Source organism: Ascaphus truei, chromosome 2 (genome assembly GCF_040206685.1).
Source record: "Ascaphus truei isolate aAscTru1 chromosome 2, aAscTru1.hap1, whole genome shotgun sequence".
NCBI lineage: Eukaryota > Metazoa > Chordata > Amphibia > Anura > Ascaphidae > Ascaphus > Ascaphus truei.
Genome location: NC_134484.1, coordinates 131802751 through 131823238, shown reverse-complemented (window position 1 = coordinate 131823238; position 20488 = coordinate 131802751). Strand labels below are relative to the sequence as shown.

General features: G+C 41.2%; 1 protein-coding gene across 2 annotated transcripts in view; it reads left to right on the top strand.

Moving 5' to 3' along the window:
* TTC39C (tetratricopeptide repeat domain 39C) overlaps nucleotides 1-19559 on the top strand; it is a 108971-nt gene extending 89412 nt beyond the window's left edge. For both annotated transcript variants that reach the window (XM_075584992.1, XM_075584989.1), the window contains 5 exons: nucleotides 2948-3071; nucleotides 7692-7789; nucleotides 8672-8776; nucleotides 10716-10754; nucleotides 13103-19559. In XM_075584992.1, coding sequence (XP_075441107.1) covers nucleotides 2948-3071; nucleotides 7692-7789; nucleotides 8672-8776; nucleotides 10716-10754; nucleotides 13103-13192 — 456 coding nt within the window. In that variant the 3' untranslated portion in view covers nucleotides 13193-19559. The remainder of the gene's footprint in view (nucleotides 1-2947; nucleotides 3072-7691; nucleotides 7790-8671; nucleotides 8777-10715; nucleotides 10755-13102) is intronic.
* The last annotated feature ends 929 nt before the right edge of the window (nucleotides 19560-20488 follow it).

Genomic DNA, 20488 nt, shown 5'->3' with positions numbered 1-20488 from the left:
TAATTTGACTATGGGCTAACCCCCCACTGACAACGTAATAATACACTAAGCGCTGATTGCGTTTTTAAGCCATTGTAAAAATAAACTTTTACAGGGATAGGAGTAACTTTGCTCTATCTTTGATTAACTTCATCCACAATTCTTATGTATTTACTCTGCAGGTTTGCTGAAAACTATTAATCAGATGCTATTTAGAGTTTTAGCAAACTTTGCAGTTCTTTATGGTATACATATGATATCAACAGTGGTATTATAAGCTCTCATCTCATTGATACTCATAATTGAGATCAGCTTGTTTTGGTGCCGGTGTTCCCGCCAGGAACGGCATCTGAAAGTATAAATAAATTGTTGCGCAAGGCACTCAATACGGAATACAGTGCGCATGCGCAGAGCATATTATTGAATTCTGTATGAAGGAATATGAGAACATGGCTTTTACCATATGCATTAGAAGCTGATATGAGAAGATATGCTTACATAGAACACTGTGTGTATTCCTGTTACACTGTTTTGCCGAACTATTTCATCTAACAAAAAACAGACTGACGATTTGAGTTTGAGATAGAGACATAACCCTCTACACTGATGATTTGTGTTTAATAAAGAGGACTGTCTCTCCATTATATATGTGCATATAAGCAGCAGCAATACAACTAACATACAAATTAGACACTATCTTCTTATTATCTGATATCTACTTAAGATAGAGACATTCTTGATACTTCTGAATGTACCAACCACCAACTACATATGGATTCCAATATTGAGGGACTTCATTCATAGGTATATATCCTCTCTCTATAAGGATTTATATCTATTTTTATTATTAGACTATGATTATTAATAAAATTTAATTTTAACTGCTTAATATCCAGTTGTACTTTTGACCTTGTTATTTTATAAAAATGGTCTGCAGTGCGCCACTAATAGGGATCCTTTTTAGTGTACTTTGTCTATTAAGTACACTTACCTAGTAATTATCCTACCTTCTCCCAGGCAGCACGCAGCTACCTCCATCTGGGGGGTTTTGAGCGAGGTATCCATCTATCTCTTATTAGTGTGCAAGCAAACAGTGTGGACCCAAAGCACCATACTTTTATTCAGTTTGCTTCCAAACTGCATTGCAACCCAGCTACAGTCTTTGGAAAGATGCATGAAAGCACGATAGCTGCAATCGTGTGTTAGTGGTCGCTCACAAATCGCAGTGAACAAGCGATCCCTGCCTTTGTGAATCTTTCCCCACCCCCATTGAAGATGTATTATCAGGAAATAAATGTGTTAGTCCAATGTGTGTTACTACCCAACATAAATACGGAATGTGATATTTGGGTGCAGCCATTTTGCTGCGACCAAATGACCACCAGCGTTCAGCCGGAGACAGACCCTCAGCCGCGGCCAATCCGCCGGTGGGACCTTAGTTGCCGGCCGCTTGTACAATAAGATACGTTTTAGGGGTTTTAGTGGTTAGGGTAGGGGGTTAACTTTAGGGGTTTTAGTGGTTAGGGTAGGGGGTTAACTTTAGGGGTTTTAGGGTACGGGGTTTAGATTTTTAGGGCAGAGGGTAGCAATAGTATTAAGAGTTAATTAGGGGGTTTTAGGGTAAGGTTAGGGACTTACCTTAGCCGCGAAGTGACCGGCGGCTGAGTATCCCAGCAGCGAGGTGCGTTATGGCCAAAGCACTGGCGGTCATTAGGTCGCGGTGAAACTGCCTCCACCAAATGTCCTAGACTGACATAAATATTATTCCGTAGTAAATTACACATTTCATTAAAGTTTAATTTTCCCATTACCACCCTTTGATTCAGGGTAGATAAGAAAATATGTTTTTGTTGCTAGAAAGACGGCGGCACTTTAGAGCTGGGTGTGGCTGCAGCTTGTACATTATTAGGTAGTGTTTTTGAGACATTCCCATTACATTGGGGGCCATTACAAGAGATATGGGGCATCCACAAGGTATTCCTGTGACAGGTCAACGTAGATCAGTGTTAAAACTTGCCACTTTTAAATATGAATATGTGGAATTCGGTACTAAGCTGCACTAGAGATGGGCAATGTACTGGTAGCCGTCGCTTCCTAAAAGTCTCCCCATTATGCGCCACATTCACTACTCCTGTCCACTAAACCAGTGTGGACAGGGTTAACATCATCAGGAAAAGACACACAAGATTGTCACCTCCTCTCACCTGGTATCTGTTTGCTGCTCAGCTATCTTCACTTCACTTTGGTGGCTGTCGTTAGCTGATATTCTTGATGTTACCACTATTATGCTATTGGTCTTGGGTAAAATATTTCAGATGCATATTGAAGCATTTCCATCTTCACACATTACTCTACTTTCACAGCTCTATCTCCGCACAATCCAATTTCCTGCTTCCCCAGCGCCACCTCCTTCAATTAACAAGCAGCTTTCAGAAACACACCAACCGTCCTATCCCCCATACCTTATGCTTCAACTTACTCTTCCTTATAGATGGTGAGCTCAATGGGGCAGGACCCTCCTTACCTACTGTATCAAACTGTTGTAAATGTTTGATATGTTATTATTTTTGTCCTCCAACCCCACTGTACTGCGCCACAGAATATGTTGGCGTGTTATAAATAAATTACCATGTGTATTACATATGTTCTTTTCTATACACTTTCAGCCTCCCACAACTTATGGTTTTATAGAAAATAACTAGCTGATTGTGTGTGTGCGATTCCTGTACCTAGTGTTCTCAAATCGAAAAGGCAGCTGGGATATTGGGTGCCCCAATAATTATTTGTTATTGTTTTCTACAAGAAGCTTTAGACTGCTGGAAATACTTATTAAAATGGAGCGTTAATTAGCATTTTTTTTCAGGGAGTGTCCCAAACCCGGAATGTTACTTTACATGCTGGAGCCCCCATACCAAGATGAAACCTGGGTAATGCAGAGAAATAACCCCCTTCTGTTATTTGTTCATAGGGGGAAAGATTTCGAAAGCAAACCCCAACCAAAGAGCTGTGTGTGTTGGCAGCTATCGAGGTACTTTATCTGTGGAAAGCTCTTCCTAACTGCTCACTCTCCAACCTCCAGCGTATGAGTCAAGGTACGGGAGACCTCTTCTTATTCTCCTTGGGGTTTTCTATCAATTCTTTCCACTCCAATTCCTCCAATACGGTGTAGCTCTGATGAAGACCTGACATAGGGACAAAACGTATGTTTTATACGTAAATATATTTCACAGTCTCAGTTCCTCAGTGTGTTGGTATCTCCATGCTGTGGAGCCATGTGGATACTCAATAGCATTCCACCACTTTCTGTGTGGCGTCCCACGATATCTTTTCACTATTATAATCTTACTATTTTTGAAGCCTGAGAATGTCTAACACACAAAACCTATATCATTTCCAACCAAGTGCTATAGTAGTACTCTAGTTACAAAAAAGAACACAAAAGTTGTTTCGTAAGTATGCATTTGATTGTTTTATTGATGCCAGTAATGGGCAACATGATATACTTCTGCGGCGCTTGAGTCCTCGAACTTATTAGGTTATGGGTTATAAGTAATAGGTAAAAATGGCATTTGATCAAATAAAGAGACACCAATCTGATATAACATACAGTAGCAACACACGTTTTTATTCAAGATCTATTGCGTGTTACAAGCCATAACACACACATCTGGAGGGGGAGCAGTGAGTGAGTGGGTGATGTGAGGGGGAGCATTGAGTGCGCGGGTGGGAGAAGTGAGGTAGTAATGCGAGAGGGGGAGCAGTGAGTGGGTGATGTCAGATGGGGGGGAGGAGCAGTGAGGGTGTAGCTAGCTGAGGAAAATTAAATTAATCAAATATTCAAATAGACTAAAGTTCAGAATATGCACAATCCCCACAAATCTGATGTGCACTGAAATCAATCACCTGATTTGGTACCTGCCGGTTGATCCTCTTCTGCCAAAATGGATGAGCTGCCTCTGCCTCGCATGCTCTGACTGTAGCCTCACCCCCATTCTCATCCGGCGTTTTGCATGTTATGCATGTTTCCCTGCTCTGCCCCCCCATCTGTAGCGCCTCCCCCATGTGCTTCTGCAACATGAACTCCTTTCTTACCTGCGTCCTCTGACACCACACAGCTATATCCCCATCACTAAAACACACCCCTACAAATCATCCTCACACATTCTCTTTCTATCCATGCTTCTCCTCCTTGCTTCTGGGGATATCTCTCCCAATCCTGGTCCCTGCCTTATTTCTACATGCGCTCGTCCTCGCCTGCCAATTGCAACCTCTACACCTTCTGGTGTCAACCCCTCCAACCTCATACCCATCCCCTGCCATCCTCTCTCCCTTTCTCCTGTGCCCTTTGGAATGCTTGCTCCCTTTCTAACAAGTTCCTCTCTGTACATTACTTTTTTCTCTCTCACTCTCTGCTCTTATTTGCTATAACTGAGACCTGGCTCACTCAGTCTGACACTGCTCTGGAAGCTGCCCTCTCCTATGGTGGCCTTTCCTTCTCCCAGACTCCACGCACTGATGGCAGGGGTGGAGGCGTGGGGCTCCTGCTCTCCTCTCTGCCGTTACCGAACCCTTCCTATTCCTCCCTCTCTTGCTTTTCCCTCCTTTGAGGCTCACACTGTCCAGATCTTCTCTCCTCTCCCTGTCCATGTGGCGGTCATCTATCGCCCACCTACCTCTACTCATCCCCCGTCTGCCTTTCTCTCTCACTTTGAATCCTGGATCTCTTTCTTTCTCTCCTCAGACTCCCCTGTTCTTCTCCTTGGGGACTTCAATTGCCACATTGATGACCCCTCTCTCCCTTGGGCTTCCCGCATTCTTTCTCTAACCTCTTCTTTTGGCCTTCAACAGTGGACTGCAGCCAGCACCCACAAGGATGGCCACTACTAAGACCTGGTTTTCACTAAAAACTTCTCTCTCTCCGATTTCTCCATTTCCCCTCTCTGACCATCATCTCATTCTCTCTATCTCGCTTCTCCCCTTCTCCACCTCCATCTACCCCCCGGTTCTGCAGAAACCTGCGCTCTATTCACTTACCTGACTTTGAATCCACTTTACGCTCCTCCCTCTCCTCTCTCAGCTCTGCTACAGACCCCGACAACCTGGTCAGGAACTACAACTCTGTCTTGTCCTCGTCTCTTGATCTACATGCCCCGCTTTCTCTCTGCCGCACTCGCCCTTCTAACCCTAGACCCTGGCTAAATTCCCACACGCGCATGCTGCGTTCCTCCACTCGTTCCTCTGAATGCCTCGGGAGGAAGTCTCACACTCTCACAGACTTCCTTCACTACAAATTTATGCTATCCTGTTTCAACTCTGCCCTCTCGCAAGCTAAACAAGCCTACTTTTCTGCACTAATCAACATGCACAAGTCTAACCCACGCCGACTGTTCTCTGTCTTTGATACTCTACTCAAACCACCCTCAGCTGCCCCTCCTTCCTCCATCTCCACTCAGGACTTTGCTGACTCTTTTAAGGAAAAGGTGGAATCCATACGTCAGAACATCCCCTCTGTTTCTTCCTCCCATCCTACACCTCTTCCTAACTCTCCTGCCTTCCTTGACTCTTTTTCCACTGTCTCAGAGGATGATGTGTCGCTGTTGATTGCCTCTTCTCCCTCTACCACTTGGCCTCTTGACCCCATTCCCTCCCATCTCCTAAAACCTCTTGCTCCTACTATAATCCCTACGCTCACACACATTTTTAACTCCTCCCTCTGCTCTGGAACCTTTCCATCCTCCTTCAAACATGCAACAGTCATACCATTACTCAAAAACAGCAAGCTTGACCCTACCTGTCTTTCTAACTATCGACCTGTCTCCCTCCTGCCTTTTGCCTCTAAACTCCTTGAACGTCTTGTATTCTCTCGCTTGCTCCATTTTCTCAACACCTATTCTCTCCTAGGCCCCCCCACAATCTGGCTTCCACACTGCTCACTCCACAGAAACAGCCCTCACTAAAATAACTGACGACCTCCAAGCTGCCAAAGACAGAGGTCATTACACTCTGCTCATATTACTCGACCTCTCTGCAGCATTTGACACCGTGGACCACCCTCTTCTCCTTCATATTTTCCATACTCTTGGTATTCGGAACAAAGCTCTATCCTGGATCTCATCCTACCTCTCCTATCGTACTTTCAGTGTCTCTTCTGCTAACATCTCCTCCTCCTCTATTGATCTCTCTGTGGGGGTACCCCAGGGCTCTGTCCTGGGACCTCTTCTCTTTTCTCTGTACACACTCTCTCTAGGTGACCTAATAACATCTTTTGGGTTTAAATATCACATCTATGCTGACGACACATAAATATACTTTTCAACACCCGACCTTACACCTGCTGTACAAACCAAAGTTTCTGAATGTCTCTCTGCTATATCATCCTGGATGGCCCTCCGCCGCCTTAAACTCAACATGGCTAAAACAGAGCTTCTCATACTTCCTCCCAAACCTGGCCCTACTACCTCCTTCCACATTACTGTTGGAACTACGATCATTCACCCAGTAGCCCAAGCACGCTGCCTAGGGGTCACACTCGACTCCTCTCTCACATTCGCCCCTCACATTCAAAACATTTCTAAAACTTGTCGTTTTTTCCTCTGCAATATAACAAAGATACGGCTTTCCTCTGTTGCTCGACTGCTAAAACTCTGACTCAGGCCCTCATTCTCTCCCGTCTTGATTACTGTAACCTCCTGCTGTCCGGCCTTCCTGACTCTCACCTGTCTCCCCTACAATCTATCCTAAACGCTGCTGCCAGAATCGCTTTGCTCTTTCCTAAATCTGTTTCCACATCTCACCTCCTGAAATCCCTCTCCTGGCTTCCGATCAAATCCCGCATCTCACACTCCATTCTTCTCCTCACTTTTAAAACTTTACACTCTTCTGCCCCTCCTTACATCTCAGCCCTAATTTCTCGCTATGCACCATCCCGACTCTTGCGTTCTGCTCAAGGATGTCTTCTTTCTACCCCCTTTGTATCTAAAGCTCTCTCCCGCCTTAAACCTTTTTCACTGACTGCCCTACACCTCTGGAATGCCCTTCCCCTCAGTACCCGACTAGCACCCTCTCTATCCACCTTTAAGACCCACCTTAAGACACACTTGCTTAAAGAAGCATATGAATAGCACTGTGGATATTCTGAACACATGATACATAAAGCTTGGCCCCCTGCAGACGCACTTACCAGAACTCCCTCCTACTGTCTCTGTACATTCTCCCTACCTACCAATTAGACTGTAAGCTCCTCGGGGCAGGGACTCCTCTTCCTTAATGTTACTTTTATGTCTAAAGCACTTATTCCCATGATCTGTTATTAATATTATCTGTTATTTATTTGATTACCACATGTATTACTACTGTGAAGCGCTATGTACATTAATGGCGCTACATAAATAAAGACATACAATACAATACAGGAGGAAGGGCGAGAGGAACTGGGGAAGAGAGGAGGTGGGGGGCCACAGTGAGTTATTCGGTGTGGTGAAAATCATGTCACTAACTAGTGGTAATGTGCACGAAAACAGGAAAGTTAGTAATATTTAGCTTATTCCCTGCCAGAGATACAAGCATCACAGAGCAGTTCCAGCAAAAAGGTTAAGCAGCGGAGCAAATATCACTTACAGAGAGCGACAACGTTATTCTCATGTCATAGGATTAATGGTGCACTATTAAATAACACGCTTTTGTTTTGCATCTTTATATTGTATCGGCTGAAGCTTGCCATGAAGTTGTGGACCCATCTGTTGTTGGTTTAAGGAATTTGCTCCTGGGTGCTATCCACAAATGTCTAGGAAATTCTGAAGATGCTGTTCAGGTAAAGACGACAAACATAAAATAAAAACGTCACAATAACATGAAAGCATGGGTCTTTTTCGAGAAGTCAAGCATATTTTTATAACAGCATTACTACTGTAGTAGATCATGAAACTATTTATATATATTTTCCCCCTCACTGTAGTTGTGAGGGTCCTTTTATTTATTATTATTATTATTATTTTTGAAGCCAATAATTGTCTTTAGCATCTATTGTCATTGATCTAAAAAAACAAAACAAAACACCCAACTCAATAACTGAAAATCAACTTAGCTGTTTACTGACTGTTCAGCCTTCTATATGCAGTAAAGATGCAGTCACAGTAATTGAAGGCAGGGAAAATATAAAGAAAGGTCGTGCAGCTATTTTGTTTCAATCTATTATTGCTGTTTGTCTCTCTTCTCCTTGCAGCTGCAATGTCATTCTTTCACACTGCATATTGTTACTGCACGGGTGACGGTAGGGCAGACCTTCAAGTGTCACTATATTCTTTCACTGATACTTATATATACAGTAGTAGATGAAGTTGGGAAAAAAAAAACCTATGTCGCCCAAGTTCAATCCATGTTAAATTTAGTTGCTTAAGATACTCATCATATTCTGTATTAATATTGCGAGGAAGGCGAACAGAATATCCCATTCTGAGAAGATCTAATACTAAATCTAGATTCTAAGCTCTTGATGGCAAGGATGCAGTGTGACGAAGATTGTACAATGTCGAGCGCACGAATGCTTGTGAAGCTCTGTAACATAAATGAGTATACTGTACATGTACAACACAGAAGTACCTTTGATTATTTACCAATAATATAGCTGGTCAGTAATTATGTCATTTGGCAGGAGTACTGTATGTAAACTTATGCAAAATGACCTTTCTTGCAGTTCTTTCAGCGTGCTGTAAAGGATGAATTGGGACGTCAGCACAACCTTTATATCCAGCCGTATGCTTGTTATGAACTTGGCTGTCTTTTGTTGGACAATCCAGAGGTACAATAATGTGCATGTTTGTACAGTACAACATATGTAGCCTACTTTAAAAAATCACTGAATCTAATGCACACTTTAAACAAATTATTTTAATGTTTTTCTGTTAGCACATGTTACCTCTTCACTTTTGAGTTTATATTGATGGGGCTCTTAAAATGATCCGTCAAGGAAAAGGACACTGTTATTATATCACATCAGATTTAACATAGAACACCATTCAAATTGTATCTGCTATTTTGAATTTAACTGAACAAAGTGGTTTTGGCACAATCTTGGTTTTAATGTGATTTTTAGACCTTTTTTGAGGAAGATGAGGCCACTGAGTGAGTTGGTATGAATGCACAGACGTGGGTGATAAGAAGAAAGAACATTTGTGATGCCAGTTATGATTTAGTAACAATGCAGAAGTGGGCTAACCACACAACGTCTGAACATAGTATTCCAAAGCATTTCTTTAAACAACCTCGGTTTACTATACACAACGACGTTTCATTGTAAACTGACACCATGATGCAGTAGCTACGTCTTAGGGCACCCAAAGGGTTAATGTTTGTTCTCATTTTCACAGTTTGCATACCTCTCTATTATGGGAAGTAACTGCACTAATACTGTAGATACACTGTGAGGAGCTTTAAATGCACTAGTGCAGCAATTCTCAAACTGTGGCTCCAAAATTAACACTTCAAGAAGCCCTCTTGCAATCATTTCATTTTCTAGCACTACGAAATGCTTTTTTTTTCCATCCAGTATTTTTTTACATATAATATGTACAGTATATACAAATTTCTTGATGAACAAAGTAAGTGGTCCTCCAAATAATGTGAACATTGAAGTAGTTTGCAATCTGGAAAAGTTTGAAAATCGCTTTTATTAGTGTTTTCATTACATAGATTTGTTTGGGTCATGTAAGTACTGTACAGTACTGTTGTGTGGGTTGATTTCCCTTGAGGACGGCCAAGATCGTGACTGACATAATTAAAGTCTGTAACACTCTTTCTGCCCTGGCCAACACTTATAAGTCTTTGCGTAGTGAACGTGTATTCCAAATGTGTGGATGTCACGTTACATTTGACATTAACCAACTGAATCCGAGCATTTGCGTTTGTTTGTCTGAGCTTGATAGAAGCTGCCTGAAAATGGCTGCACACTGGTCATACTAAAACAATTGCAGCATTTAACTCTTAACCAAAACTACAATAGCAGCGTACTGCACTGTTCATAGCTCCTGATATATGGCTTTATGGTAGTAATAGCCAACCTCGGTGTTTTAAATATATGATAGTCCAAGGTTTGTACAGTATGGAATCAAGTCACCTCAGATGAAAAAACTGTAGGAGTCCGATGCGTGCTCCAGCCACGTGAAGACAAGACCGCAAAATGCCAAATGCATATGCTTTTTATTCTGCTCCTCTGTCTTTCACTGATGCAATACACTGTATATCATGAAGCTTTTTTTGTCTCAAATTTTATTTGATACGCTGCATACTAACACAAGTTAATAAGAGGATTCTTTCAGTTACATATTTTGACCAAAGACTGCCCCCTATGCCACAACAAGCCCCAGAAAGCAGGTGCTACACCAACTGTATATTTACTTTGTCTCTGGAGCTGAACTTCCCTGCTTCTCTCTTTCACGGTCACAGGGAGAAAGTCTTACACTAACATTTTCTAAGCATGTGCTGCCTGCTAGTTAGTGGGTTGCCTGTGGTTAGATGGGAAGGATTTACATTCACAAGAGGAGGCCATAATCCTTCACAGCATAATTCCAGAATTCACCCAATAGACTAGTCATTTCAAATGTAGTACGCATTGTACGAGTACTATAGGTGTGTGAGTTTATGCTTTGTATTTGGTGAGATGACCAAACTGTGGATTCTTGCTATGAATGTGAAATAATAAAAACATGCTTATACTGTCTAAATCTATTCTTCTTTTGCAGACTGTTGCAAGAGGCAAAACGTTACTTTTTCAGGCAAAGGTAATATTAAAATATCTTACTGCTTCTTAAAATGATAGAATGCATTATGTTGCCCAGTTATTGAATCTTAAAAAAAACAAACAGGAATTGAGTGATGCAAACGATAAATATTTGAACAGTACTTGATTGCAATTGATACTGTGCATATGCAGAAAATTTGCGTGGCAAAGCCAGTAAACCATCCACACACTTTCACGGCTGTGCAGAAAAGCTGTATAATACGGGAGGCATAATCTTATAGTGATCCATCTTAAAATGGATAAGATGCAAAAAGTGATACACTGTGAGGGTTTATTTGCATATCATTACCCAGAATCCTTGTCTGCAGTGGAAGCAGTGTATGCTAAGAGATAATGGGGAAAGGCAGGGTTGTGAACCTGTGAGACGTGAATGTGCTCATAAGTGGTATTTTTATTTACAAAAACATTCAAAGAGAATTCCAGAGAATAGCACAAGCATAAGCGAGAATGCACATTTAAATTACCCAGAAGGTGCTAGTTTGAAGAAATACAGCATTTCATTTTCTTGATTGCCTCACACCATCAATAAAATCCAGCATTTAACTATATATTATTCTTACAAATATAATAACTTTTTTTTTATATGCCAAATGGATATCTTTATTTTTAAAACCTATAATCAACCCTAGCCCAGTATGATTCCAAAATATTGTGCCAACCTTTTCTTATATTTCCTTCTAGTCTCCAGATAAATACAGAGGTGATAGCAGCAAGTACTGTAATGTATGTTACTCTAGGGAAAAAAGAACAAACAGCGCACAACTCATAGTGTATCCAATTCAATTACATTGAAGAAAAGTTGAAGGTGGTAATGGATGCCTGTACAACAAAACTGATGTTATTAGGCAATACATGAATTTCGGCACATGTTACCAACAGAAGTCAGCGTTCAGCAAGGTTCCTCATCCAATCGTTAGCTAACCAACGTCATAGAAAAGTGACCGTCAGATAGTATTCAGGGAAATCGTGGAAGGGCAATAGGATTGTGTGTGTTTTTGGTGGAATACCTATATGGACAATTATTGAGCATTATCTTAGTCCCAGTCGGCGCTCCTTTGCCCTTCCACCAGTTCCCCGAATACTATCTGACAGTCACCTTCCAATGATGCGGGTCTAGTGACTCTATCGGGCGACCGCATGAGATCTTTAACCGAGACTTACATCCGGTATAAAAGCGGTGTCGGGCAGCGAGGAAAAAACTTGTGGGTGCAGAGTCCCATCAGAATCCGACCAGCTACCGGGTGGTGTTGGATTTCGTGAACGATTGGATGAGGAACCTTGCTGAACGCTGACTTCTGTTGGTAAAATGTGCCAAAATTCATGTATTGCCTAATAACATCAGTTTTGTTGTACGTGCATCTATTACCACCTTCAACTTTTCTTCAATATAATTGAATTGGATACACTACGAGTTGTTTGTTCCAATATATTAGCTACATTGGATGTTGAGCCATCTGAATTAACACAGCAGCAGACACTCTTATCTGTTAAGGTTTTTTCTTATTTTCATCACAGTTCACATAGTTGGTATATATTCACTAATATATTATTCTAATTATTTCACAGTTATCACTTGTGTGCTCTTGTGTGTATATATATATATATACACACATATACACACACACAATATATATATATATATATATATATATATATATATATATATATATATATATATTCATGTAGAGGTATCAGTACCATGTTAGCCGAGCTTCAATAATCAAAAAATAAATAGATGATACCGTTCTGTGGCTAACGAAATGCTTTTATTTGTGCGAGCTTTCGAGATACACTGATCTCTTCTTCCGGCGATGTTACAATGAATGAAGCAAGCAAAAGCTATACTATAAACAGTGACTATTGAAATGTTATCTGTGCTGGTCCTTCCCCCGGTGTGGATGTGTTTTATGGCTGGAGGTGTCAAAAGGTTCCTGAAAGCAACCTCCAGCCATAAAACACATCCACACCGGGGGAAGGACCAGCACAGATAACATTCCAATAGACACTGTTTATTGTATACCCTTTGCTTGCTTCATTCATTGTAACATCGCCGGAAGAAGAGATCAGTGTATCTCGAAAGCTCGCACAAATAAAAGCATTTCGTTAGCCACAGAATGGTATCATCTATTTATTTTTTGATATATATATATATATATATATATATATATATATATATATATATATATATATTCAACACAGTTGGAGGTTTATTTGGTTTTATTTACTCATTTTCACAATTGGCGGCGCAGATATCTTCACTTTTTATTTGATTTTTTTCAATGTATGTTACTCACCTTGCTATTCTCTCTTTGTTTCCTGTCATCATAGGAGGAATATACGGGCTATGACTTTGAGAACAGATTGCATGTACGGATCCACGCAGCCTTAGCCTCCCTTAGAGAAGTGGTCCCTCAGTGACTGAGAGGAAGTCGTGACTTCTGCATCCCACACAGGTTTCTGCACTTTAACATGAAGCAGAGGATCAAAGCGGCTGAGCGTGGGTGAAACGGTTGAATCTGGATTTCCTCTGAGAGCCACCTGTGCCAGAGACATGAAGCAACATTTAGTAGCAGCATAACTGGGCTGAAACTGAATTCAGTTCTTTTTTTAATCTTGGAAATATTAACACAAATATTAATAACCATACTTAAACAAAAATGGGTGTTTACGTTGCTAAGCAGCAGTTCCACTTACTGGGGCCATGATATTTTGTGCGTTTGTGTCATGATCTACCTTTTTTTTCCCCTCAAGATATCCATGGAGTAAAATTTGTGGTGTGGTCTCAATAAAGTTGATCACCCTAAATCCCTGGGAACAGCTTTACCAGTTAGAAATGATAACGCAGTAGGAATTACCATGCAATTTATTGCTCACATTGTGCATCCCAGATGAGTGCATTATTATTATTATTATTAACGGTATTTGCCATTGCAGTGAATTTGGAATGTAGCAACTATGCATCTATTTCAACACCTAGAGATATAGCAACACTTGCTGTCCCCAGGAACCGCGGATGAACAAGCAAAAGTCCGCGGAGCCGGGGACAGTGTCTGACACAATCGAGCTGCGCGGGGTCCATGCTTCCAAATGGTAAACCCCGCAATGTTAATCCTGGGAACCGAAAGCGAGAAGCCTTACTACATCTGTAAGAAGTCTAAAAATGATTCATTCGGGGGGAAAAAAGCAGGGAAAGCTTTATGGAGGTAACTGGTTTTATTGCCTCCCCAGTCTGTGTCAGTAAGTTGAACTGCTGCTTTAAAATGCAAGCTGGACATAATTAGCCCGTGACAAAGCAGCTAGGCTTGAAAAAAAGAAAAGCACACATTACTCTGTACAGTACCTTATCGACACGCCCCATGCTATTACCGTGTATCTCGTAGTTCTAATTCATTCAGATTTGGTAGGCCACGAGCGTAGACAACTCAATCTTAGACATTTCTGTAAAATTAGACTGTGCTAGGTAACGTGGGCTAATTTATCAAACACTTTACCTGCTTTGTTTTGGAGCAAAAGTACCCACACATTCATTAACCCTTTGGGTGCCAGAGGGGCAGCAGCGCGGTTATGCGACCATGGGGGGGCCCTTAACCCGGAAATGGGAGAGGAGTCCTCTTCCATTTCCCTTCACTGCAGAGCGCGTCGTGCGCTACGCAGGACACGATCTAATCTAGAGAACGAGTTCTCATTAGGTCATGGGGCCCCTGGAGTGCCAGACCCCATGACGTAGTGACATACATCTTGGGGCACTCACAGGGTTAACTAAAATTGTATATAATCTGCTGGGTATATTATGGGTTTGCAAGCAGGGAACATTATCCATTAGAACCCGACTTTGATACCATTTTGTAGCGTAGATCCCAGACAACATTGGATTCTTTGCCATTTTTGGACCTTTATTGGAACAACTTAAAACAAGATATGCATATGTTTAAGACAGGAGTTTAATGTAGATTTGACATGGTACAAAACTTTATTTATGTAATATATCAGAAAAATGGGCCATCTTGGTTCAAAAGATCACTTATACACGTGTTATGTTGGTCCAATAAACAGTATCACAATTGGCAAAGAATCCTGTTTTTTTGTTTTTTAGGAAGCAGAAATGCCTTGAAGGCAGTATAAGGCAATACAGTGAAGGAGCTGTAGCATAGTACTTAAGCATTAAGTACTGCACTTAAGTACTGCATAGTACTTTATGTTCTAATTCAGGGATTGTTCCATTTTTGTCCATCAAAGGATAGACAGTGAGTCATTAAATGTGCATTCTCTGTGTGCTCCAAACAAACATTTAGTTTTGATGTCCCAAGTGAAGAGTGTGGGAAGGTTACTGGGACTTGGTGTACTTGGATGTGATAAATTTGTTGTAATCTCATCTCGTGAACGATCAGCAGTTTTAACATATTTATGAATATATATATTTTTTAAATTTCAATAGCTGTGGCAGCGCCATAATAATTATGCTCTATAAACGTTGAAGTAACGAAATACTTCATGCTTAAACGTTTGTAGTATGTTCCTGCTAAATCCTTACCTAGTCCTAGGTCACATTTGTATTTTAACTATTTCGTGCTTCAAATATGTGTTAATTGGTATATCCCTACACTCTTTGAAAACAGTATATAATTTCTGCAGTTTAACAGAACCGAATTAAATTATTTTCTGTGTGTGTGTGTATACTCTATATGTATATTCGCACACACACACACACACACACACACACACACCCACTAATTGTATGGTAATGTTACAGAGGGTATCACTGCTATGATAACTTCTAGAGAGACAATCAGAATTTACAGTGTGAAAGGTAAAATGTGACCCTCCATATGCTCACACAAATTCCTGCACCCGAATGTCTAGATATTTAACAACTGACAGATGTTTTAGTTCTTGGAAAGCGCCCGGGTAACTTGTGTGAGACATGTGAATGCACTTTTGATGTGTTTCCTGTCATTGTTCCCTCCTTGCCTTTTCCGCGCATCCAGAAAGCTGTCTTCAATGTCGGTATGCTATTATCATTAGTTAATGACTACTCTGCTAACATGAGGGTTACGAAATCAACCGTGCAGTCTTTCCCAAGTTTTTGCTTCATCCCCAACACATTTATATTGCACTATACAGACTTGCCATACAGAAGAACCACTCTCTGAGATTGTAGTGATGACCACATTTGACTCCACGACCACACCCCATATTCAGCCCTGTTTGGCTGCTGCATCACACATGAAATGTCCAATCTCTACATCCACTATGACCTGTGAATTAACTCTTAAGTAAGCACCAATATTTATTCTTTCATTAAAAGCAGAAGAACAACTCTCCTATGTACAAAGATAACATGAAATCCTGTAGGTCTGTACTTCACTGACTGACCAGTGTGTGCTTCAAGAGTTGAGCGTTGTATATTATAGTTTGGTAATGTCTTGCTGATATGATGACCAAGTACTACTCCCAAGTATAAATATACCATGACTTGCTAAGTGGTTCGTGGCTACATTAAATATGACCACAGTGGTATCTAGTTTGCATAACAGACTTTTCGAAAGCTGCGGGCTGAGGCATTTGAGTTTACCCCTTTCCTGTAAATGAGGAGGAACAGCTCCTTTTGGACGGTTTACAATAAATTCTGGTTCTTAAAAGATCTGCCAATCACCTAATCTTCAAGGAAAATGTTTCTTTTTATAATCGTCAAAGAATATTTTCCTTGAAGATGATTAGATTGCCAGATCTTGTAAGAACCTGTACTTCTTATAAACAGTCCAAATTAATAACTAAGCAGATGTAGAACTTTTAATTGTTTCACTTTATTTCTAGCGTTTAATGGTTAATGTATGCCGTTGAATGTTGAAAAGTCCTCATTTAACATCAACATAAAAACAGGGAAGGAAAACGGTATAATTTACCTCCTCACAGGTGACTTTGGCAATAATATTATGGATCTACTGGCTTCTGGATTGCTCTGGTTAAATACAGCATTTTAAGTACATAAAGATGACACCTTTGTTCCCACTTTGTTCTCTTCTCTCATTCTGTACTAGTTGGGAACTAAAGGCATTGCACTGTGCACTGTGCTGCTGGCTCCTTCAATACAGAAAATGTGCACACATTTGTGTAGTTTTTATCCAGGTAGTCACGGAGTTTCTTGCAAATGGGTATTTTAAAGTGCAAGATAAAACCTCTAACAAAGCTGTGAGTCAGGCTGTTCATCTGAATCAGGGTTTTTTAACCTAAGAATAGCGGAACCCTACACGAATTAATTTTGACCCCGTGGAACGCCCGCCATCCTGTCTTGCAAATGTAGCCAATGTTATTCCTCCTGTCAATGCAATGCAGTGCGTAAAAATGCAAGTACATCATCGCTTGCGTTAATAAAATGATCTGCACATCACCACTTGTTTCAATGGAGCGGTGTAAAATGTTGCATCAAATATCACACCAGCATTGGCACAATGAGTCACGTTAACTGGAACAATATTGTTAGTTACTGTACATCTATTTTCCTAAAATACTAATGTTGCATCAAATGCATATACATACATCTACAGCAAGCTACAATCTGTATGTATCCTGTATAATTAAAAACACTGCTTTATATTACATTTAAAAAAAAATGTTTCTTAAAAAGTAAAATATCCTCCATTACCAATTCTTTTTTGAGGAAACTCTGGCATCCTCCCATGGTATCCCAGGGTTACACAGAACATAGGTTACAAAAACACTGACCTACAGTAGGTTAAATTAGGTATTTAAATTATATAGCAATATTCGGGTAAGGAAGGGACTTTGACATTTTTTAAGCAGAGTTCTGGACTAGATTAACAAATAAAATAAAGGTAAGCTACCAATGGGCAGATTTACCGTATCCAGCACTGGGACGGGGGTAGTGCACCTGATACAGAGTTAACTCCAATTGACCTGAGTGGCTGGGAACGCTGGAACTTAGTGTCATACCATGCATTTGACATTGGTGAACCTGCCCCTAAGTATCTCTAAATAATTGTTTATACCCTGAAACATTTGTGAGAGTACTTTCTACGTGTTGTGATTTTTCTCTTTGAGTTTCTATGTAGTGGGCTGTGAAACGTTTTAATGGACCAAGAAGGGAGTTCTTCATACATGAAACTATAGTGTATGGAGCTTTCATAGTTTGAAGATGGCCTAATTTTATCCTAAGGCCTCGGACATGGTACAAAATACAGCGTCAGCGAGCGTGCTTGTGAGGCGGGTGGGAGGCGGAGCTAGCGCTTCACGGCGCCGATGTCATGGACTGCCATTGGCTTTTACCGGTCATGTGACTGGCCCTCCGCTTCCCTCGGCGCAAAAAATTAAATAAACTCTTGGCTGCAATTACACACGCCTCCGCACGCCTGCAGAAGCGCCATCTAAAGCCGCCCTCAGTAGGGATGATGGGGGTAAGTGTTCCGCCTCAGCCCGGGTCAGCGCTGTCTTTTTGACCATGGACCCGGCCTTAAGTGGAAAGCTCCCAGAAGTTGTGATCAATCTGAGTTTGAACAAGATGGTTGATGACCAAACATACGGCAGGTTGTTTTGGCACACATACAGTAGTCTATTTTCAATAACATTGTGCATGCCAAGGCACAGAAAACAGTCTGTAGTCCGGTTGTAAAGTGGCCATCCTTGTTCTAAACCAGATTGCTGACTACTTGGGGAGTATTTTATTTGTAGTCAATATTTAATAGGGTAAACCTTCCTCATAAAGAAAAACATCCTGGGATTCAGAATAAGCTGCTGCACCAATATGTGAAATAATACAGAATAGATTGGATTACACATTAAACAGTTTGGAATTTTTCATTATTAAAAGGAGCAATCCAAGCACCCTTTAAAAAAAATAAAATAATCATTTTTACACAGGATTGAAGCAGTTTTTTTGGGAGCTGAACCCCATTCATTTCAGATGCTGGGACCCACTGATTCCAGAGATACTTACCTCTGGAGTAGGTGCCAGTAGCTGTCCCAATCAGCTACCCGGGCACTAAAGTTTAAAGCTCCCGCCTGACGCAGGCCAATAGGAAGACTCACCGGATGACGTCACGGTTTCCGATTGACTTGCAGGGAGTGGAACTTTTCAAGTCCGCCATAATGTGAACTCTGAAAGCTGAGCAAAGCAGCTACCGGCACCTACTACTACGGTATGTATCTCCGGAAACTGGGTTCTCTGAGCTGAAATTAATGGGGTAAATTCTATCCAGGGTAAAAAAAAGCATAGATTGCCGCTTTAAGGGAACTACTGCTTCATTCTTGAGCATGGTCATTTCAAGAGGGTGATTATCATGACCTGCTCCTTCGCATTAATTGCTTTTTAAGATGGCTGTAGAGTCCCTATTTTTGCAAAAACTATCTTCATAGACACCGATTTGTAGACCATTTTGAAAGCGGAGTCTGACCATTGTTCTTCCCCCCCTTCATATCAATATTAATAGGTCTGGTAAAAAGTCAAAAGTATTATTTACATTAGATTATGCCTGTGATGAGAACAATCAGAATTGTACTTTATGTGAAAATATCTCCATGTGTTTCGTACCTTTATTACTCGGAGGCATTGTCTAATAGCAATAATGGAAAAGAATATGCATCTTGCTGGTTAACATATTTATTGGTTGTCCATCACTGGGTATCTTTAGTTGATTTCCATTACTTACACTTTAGAAATGAATGGGACTTAGATGTTACCAAAAAGCCTAGCATATTTATTGTGGTGTAATGTTAATAAAGAACTTGCACTTTTATATTTCCTCAACGAAAATAAAAGGAAAGATCTACATTTGTATCTTGTGCTTATTTTAATGCATCATATACAGTACATATTTAAAGGAGCTGTTTCCCCTACAGAAACGTTCCCCATCCCCATTTTTAACATCGGTGGTAAGCAGTGGGTTTCTGTGGAGCGGAACAGTGTACATTTCAGCTGCAGGTTCCAGAGATACTTACCGAGGAAGGCGCCAGTGGTTCCTCTCCTCCTTGATGTCATCCATTGTGGCTTCCTAATGGCCCGTGTGACATACAGTACAGTACAGATGCAGCGGCCGTTATTTTAACAAATCACACGGTTTATACCTCGGAATACCCATGTCACGGCGCATGATTACATCCAACCGTACCGCCTTAAGACGCGAGTGCAGAAAATGGCATTTTAGTGTTCTGGCTTTAAAACACCTGAAATTGACACAGTAGCACAGTACTGTACACATTACAATTCATTCATTTCATTGCATATAATTGCACACAATCCATAAAATTCAAACAAAGCAACCGCGATAAACACGTGTGCCTGGGGCGATTGGGTGCGTTCATGCCACGTGGAGTACAGCAGCGCACACGAAAATGGCGCCGTGATGCCTTAAAAGAACGGCCGCTGCATCTGTAGGAGATTTAAACAATCAAGAAGTTTCTGCGGCACCTTACCTAGTGATTATATCGGGAACCAGATGGTCCCCTGAACTGAAATTAACGTGGTCCAAATTTGGAAAGGCTGGGAGCTGTAAGCCCAGGTCCATAGTGCCTTCGCCCGTGCGGAGGAGCGCGCGGCCGTGACGTCACCTGGTTGAAGCGGGTGCGGTTTTTGGCCATGGTATGCACGCCGTCCGTGGGCGTGTCTAGGGGCGTGCCAGTGACGTCATGGAGCTGGTTCGCCCTCATTGGGCGAACCTCTCATGTGACCTGTCTGTCGCGCTGAGAAATCAGTTTAACTGC